This window comes from Pongo abelii, chromosome 12, assembly GCF_028885655.2.
Source record: "Pongo abelii isolate AG06213 chromosome 12, NHGRI_mPonAbe1-v2.0_pri, whole genome shotgun sequence".
Lineage (NCBI taxonomy): Eukaryota > Metazoa > Chordata > Mammalia > Primates > Hominidae > Pongo > Pongo abelii.
The window spans coordinates 94,353,655-94,359,654 of record NC_071997.2 but is presented as its reverse complement, the minus strand read 5'-3'; the positions used below and the strand labels follow the sequence as shown (position 1 = coordinate 94,359,654).

Genomic DNA, 6,000 nt, shown 5'->3' with positions numbered 1-6,000 from the left:
GGACATGAATGTTTAGGCTAAAGCTTTAAAAGTGTGAAATGGACTTAAATCCTGTACAGAATTGTCTTCTTTGAGGAAAGCATTCTTTTCCAATAAGAAATGTAAGAAAGCCAAGGGTCTAGATTTTATAACTTTTTAAAGGTAAGCTGTCTTTAATTTCAGAAAATCTATTATTATACAACAAATTATTTTTTCATTCATAAAAAACAGTCCACGGCATTCATAAAACAGGGTGGCAGAAGAAATAAAGAGACACTTTTCAGGTGGATTCTTTAAGAACAAATAAGTTAGCAATTTAATACAGATGGAAAATACAATCCATATAAAAACAGAATCTGAATGGGAGTAGGAAGGAAGATGTATCAACCAAAGTAAATTCAGAGTTTTCACGCATGCAACTCAGCACCTGCATTCTCTTTGCTTAAAAAGCAAACTAAGGGCCGGGCGCGGTGGCTCACGCCTGTAATCCCAACACTTTGGAAGGCCAAGGCAGGCGGATCACAAGGTCAGGCGATTGAGACCATCCTGGCTAAAACGGTGAAACCCCGTCTCTACTTAAAATAGAAAACATTAGCTGGGCATGGTGGCACGCACCTGTAGTCCCAGCTACTCAGGAGGCTGAGGCAGGAGAATCACTTGAACTCAGGAGGTGGAGGTTGCAGTGAGCCAAGATCGCGCCACTGCACTCCAGCCTGGGTGACAGAGAGAGACTCTGTCTCAAAAAACAAACAAAACTAGGTACTTTAATAGGTGTTCATAAAGAAGACCACAAAAGTACTGAAAAAATGCTAGCCTTACATATACCACCAAAAAAAAAAAAAAGAGAAAGAAATTAATAATCCCCATCTACAACTAGGCTAATCATAGGTTTTCCCTTATAGAGACAGACACAGAAAAGTAACTTTTACAAGCTTAGCTTTGAGGTACAATGCCTTAGAGCTCTCAACTGGGGTGTTTCCTGCTCATGCTCTTTTCACTATAAACAAATGTGGTTTATGTAGTGGAATACATACTTGAAAAATTCCTTAAAAAAGAATCACAAGTTTCATTTTATATATACAACAAATTTTTAATTATGTACTGAAAATAAATTACAGGAAATAACTTTAAAATGCAACAGAGGACAAAGTCACAATAAACATTCTCATTGAATTCCCTTGGAGGGGGGGGAGTGAGATTGCAGTGCTCAAGATAAATATCACAAATATATCAAAAACTTCAAATTGTCTATGCATTCACACACTGACATGAGCCACAAACATTCCTTTCACAGGGACTGTACTTATTTAGCCTACCACAGGACCAGATTTTGCCATAAACTACAAAACTTTTAATACAAAATCGTATTTATATATTTATAAGTCATATACATGCCCTATCTGTGATTTTAGAAAATAAAAGCTACACACTGTACAGACACTCCTAACTCATAGCTGTAGGCAACATTTTTGGATGGAATTTCTTCCCCAATAAAATTAATGGCATATTTTATGTACATGAAGGCTAAACTGCAAAAAGACAGTTCAGTTTCCCAGATATGCATCTCCTTTTAGGGCAAGTTTATAAATTTAAAAAGGCAAGACAAATGTACACCTCAGAATTACTTTCTTAGCTACAAGAGTTGTCATGTAATTTCTGTGAAGTTTCTGATACATGCATTTATGTAATACTGGTATTGAAGGCAGTAAAGCAATATATACTTTTAATGTAGTGGCTCAATAAAGGCTTCATTGTCATTCCAATCTGGTTCTTGAAACAGTGATTCATAAATTCTTTAAAAATTAAAATTTCAATGGGACACACTGTGTTAAAGAGACTCTAAATAGATTTCTGAAAATATTTCCCTGAAATATCCTTTTACATAAGACAAATTCACTAACATTAGATTAAGTAAAAAGAAATAAAAGAATTAAACACGGCACAAAGGTGCATGATTAACCAATGCTCCTCAGTCCATCTGCATGTCTTAGGAGCCATTAAAAGAATGCTTAGAACTAACAATCTTCACACTCTGTGGCAGCCATCTGTGAAGCCAGTTACACTAAACTACTTCTACAGTTGATTGTAAACTTTGGTTTATTTTTATTTGAGTTCTCATTGTACAGCAAGCATGAAAAAAAAAAGAGAGTGGAGTCCGTGAGGAGATGAACTGTCAGTCTGTCTTTAATCTGGCATGATGAGACACCTGGTCAGTCAGGCCTGCTTTGATAGAGTTTGTTACAGACTGCCTTATGTTTTCCTCCATCAAATTATCACCCAGGGGCTTCAATACCTGTGGTATGAGAAATGTGCAAAACAAACAAAAACATGAGGTAAAAAAAGAGTTACATATAAAAATAGATATAAAAATTCAATTCAAAGCAATGATGAAAATAACCAGGAATATGGGAAATAAAAAGATGCTTCTCTCAAAAAAAACTTATGATGCTACTAGACATTTTATAATGCAACAAAAATTACTTTCCTCTTATTCAAACCATTTACAATTCCTATGAGATGGATGTGCAATTCCATACCCTATATGCAGCATCAAATCTGGTATGTATACAGCATTTATGCAGACCGGCCCAGACGGTCCTGCTTATTGTCCTACATGTATAAGTGTGAACACTTCAGATAGAGAAAAAGGTTAAAAATACTGTCTAATTTTTCTTCTTGTTATTGTTGGATGACAGTCTCTGTCGCTGTGCTGATGAAAGAGCACGATGAACCATTCGACGTCTAGTAACTTCAAACAGTTTGGAAAACACCTAAAACATGAAGTGATTTGTTAGGAGAATGAATCAGAGTGCCTCGAAGCTAAAGAGTTTAAGACTACAAGAATTTGAGACTGTAGGTTTCTCACCTTCCTGGGACTCCTCTGAAGCAAAAGAAAAGAGAAATGCAAAGAAATTTAGACAAGGTTTGTTGACACAGCACAGATCTCTGACTAGTTGATCACCTTACCTAAACTGTATTGAAAATGATTTTATACACTTTAGATTCTTCCATTTAATTGTTTTGTAATAATGGTACCTCTAAAATCCTAGAATCAATGCTGTTTAAGAGATGAATATTTCTCAAAAGAAGATACTGTACAATTATTGAAAATTATATTGCAGAAAATAATGATCCAAAATTTTAAAATAGCTAATTTTTTCTTTACAGCAAAGTTGCGATAGCTTTGCATCCATCTTCTATTAGAAGATATCCAAGAAACATCAAGTAAGTGAGATTGAGATAAAAATTTAAATAGAATAAATATCCAAACATAAACTTCCCAACTGGATCTGAATAGAGCATTTCTCTAAAGAGTAAATACAAAATCCAAATTAATATAGTGGGTCACTTTATAAAATAACATCATTACAAGAAAAGTCAATATCCGATCAACTTTCTTCAAAAAAGTGGTCTTCTTCTTCAGTCTTCGAGTTTATAGCCAAAACAAACATGGACCTGCATATCCTAGATCTTCAAATAAGCTCAATATTTCATGAGCCCAAAAATGGCATCTGAAATGCCTATTACAAGGTTCGTCATTATTAACTGTAGCTTTCATTCTGGTCCTTGACATGATGTTCAAGTATTTCACGAAGATCATCTTAATGACATCCATAAGTGGAATTTTCTGTCCACAGGTAATTCCAGCACACAGGAAGCAGATACACAAAATGGCTTTCCTTAGCAGATACTTGCAGGCAAGAGTTCACAGCCTAGCTTTGAATTCTGGTTCGACGTAAAAGATTATGACGGAGCATGGTTCTCTGTTCATGGCACTTTGCTTTACTAATTAATAATTCCATAACACAAAGTTCAAAGTTTCCTTGGTAAGAAATCCCTACGGGATTGTTCCTCATAGTACATCAGGCAATCACTACTATCTTCATGGAAGGCAATGAAGACCTGTCTACCATCCAGCATTTCTCCTGCATTGCTGCTTGCCAATACAGGACGAAACTTCTTTTGCTTTCCCAAAGCACCACTTCCAAACTTCTTTTCCTTACCTTGAAAATCATTCATTGTTTATATTTTCTTTCCTCAAAGAAAAAAATCATTACAGACTCTGACCCTGTCCACCGTCTGGTATAATCAGGCCTACAACTAACAATCTATCCAGAGGATAGTACAGATTTAGGCTAACCAAAGTACATTAAAATTATAACTTTAAAGAAAAAATATTCAATTCATAAAGATCCTACATCTGAACAAAACAGAAGACATCCTTTTGACATTTCTCACGTGAAGGCAAAGTCCGAGTACAAATACTGCAAAGGATGGAAAGTCACAGGAAAATAAGATTAGTCACTAAAAAACCAAAAGATAGATACCAACCTGTTCCCATAGTGTTTCAGCAATCTGATCAATCATTGTTCCAATTTCTCTGAACTCCCCAGAGTATTTAACATATGCCCAAGTACAAAGAAATGTCAGTGCTAACCCCATGACAAGGTTACACAAGACGGCTATAGAGTTTAGGCCAATGAAGCCAGTCAGTCCTGAGATTATATACATAGCAAACATGACCGCAAACAGTGTGGCTGGGGTACGAGCAGCATAGAAGATATTTTTGCCATCATTGTGCTTTATAAAATTTGCATAGGTTTCTTCAATTTCAGCTTCAAGCTGGTCCTGATAACGACGGCAGAACTCATCTCCACCCATCTTTTTTACTGAACGAAATTGTTTTATCGCCACTTCCTTGAGATCCAAGTGTTTTCGCTCCAGATCTGAAGGTGCAATGTAAGGCTTGTCCCCTCCACATACCTGGACAGACAGAATTACAGTATTACATGCTAGAAATAATTAACACTTGAAAGAAGTTCCTGTTCATAGTTTTTAGTTTCAGAAAGTCAAACCACTTACATGACTGATTCAGTTTTAAACTCACTTACAAAACCTCACAGGTTATCATAATCTAGTTATTGTTTAATGTTGAACCTACTCAAGCAAAATAATTTTCCAAATATGACTAACTGAAACTGAAGACAAAAAAATTTTACACTGCGCTCTGTATCTGCCTTCACTTGACCATCCATATACCATAACAGTACACAAAATTGCTGCCAAGAGAGTGGGTAAAAGATAATGCCCCAAAAAGATATTTTAATGTTTGAGCAAGCAAGTACAGAAACTGCTACTGGCCTTAAACTAATGCTACTAACATCAGAAGTCACTAATAACAGCACTCTGAATCACACATTTGTCAGAAGATATTTCAGTAGAGTTTATATAATAATCTACTAACTCAAATTCTGCTCTCTAATAATGTGAATTATTTTCTTATAGTTTATTTCCAGCAAAGACCATAAAGGGGAATTAGGGAATAATGTACCATAAGCTGCACAAATTAGCTCAATTATTTAAAAATTTTTTTTAATAATTTTTTTTTTTTAAATTTAAAAATCTTCTCACTCCAGCATCAAATTTAAATTTTAGGTACAAACCTGTTCCATACTTTTACAATAGGTATCTCTTGCTCCTGCAACTGCAGCAAGATTATTAGCTTCAGCTGTTGCCTAAAAAATAAAATATGCCATTATTATGCAAAAAATACTCTATGACTCTAAAAATTCTGATTAACACAATAAGTTATGTACAATAAACAAGTCTGAAAATGAACCAGAGAAAGTAACTTCCAGTTTTTCTTTCTTATGGAAGGCAATGTTGGTATAAAGGATATAATGGTAAGTGGTTCTAATAGGACTGCCTGCCTAATTTTGTTTTGCTTAGGTTGATGTTAAAGTGTGTCTGTAGAAAACACCACATATGCTCAGGAAATGGATAAAGATAAATAGATATAACCCTAAAATATGTGGATCTCCAGGTGTTAGGAATGGAGAATTACCCATATGTTTCTCTCTTTCATAATCAGTATTATACAAGACATTTTCAAACCCACAAACTTATTGCACGAAGTTTTATCAGAAAATACTGTTTAATCTACTATAAAATGGAAAAATAGCCTAAAGTAGTAAATCTTTTAAAATATGAATGGGTTAAAATGACATTGTCCCAAAAGAA

General features: G+C 34.8%; 1 protein-coding gene across 6 annotated transcripts in view; it reads right to left on the bottom strand.

The window, feature by feature from the left end:
• Nucleotides 1-1,048: 1,048 nt before the first annotated feature.
• Nucleotides 1,049-6,000, bottom strand: part of ATL2 (atlastin GTPase 2) — an 81,057-nt gene continuing 76,105 nt past the window's right edge. For 3 of the 6 annotated variants that reach the window (XM_024242572.3, XM_054547652.2, XM_054547653.2), the window contains 4 exons: nucleotides 5,424-5,495; nucleotides 4,312-4,743; nucleotides 2,846-2,860; nucleotides 1,049-2,750 (listed from right to left, as the gene is read on the bottom strand). In XM_024242572.3, the coding sequence (XP_024098340.1) occupies nucleotides 2,643-2,750; nucleotides 2,846-2,860; nucleotides 4,312-4,743; nucleotides 5,424-5,495 (627 nt within the window). In that variant the 3' untranslated portion in view covers nucleotides 1,049-2,642. The remainder of the gene's footprint in view (nucleotides 2,751-2,845; nucleotides 2,861-4,311; nucleotides 4,744-5,423; nucleotides 5,496-6,000) is intronic. The other 3 variants (XM_002812113.6, XM_054547654.2, XM_054547651.2) reach the window with 2 other exon arrangements.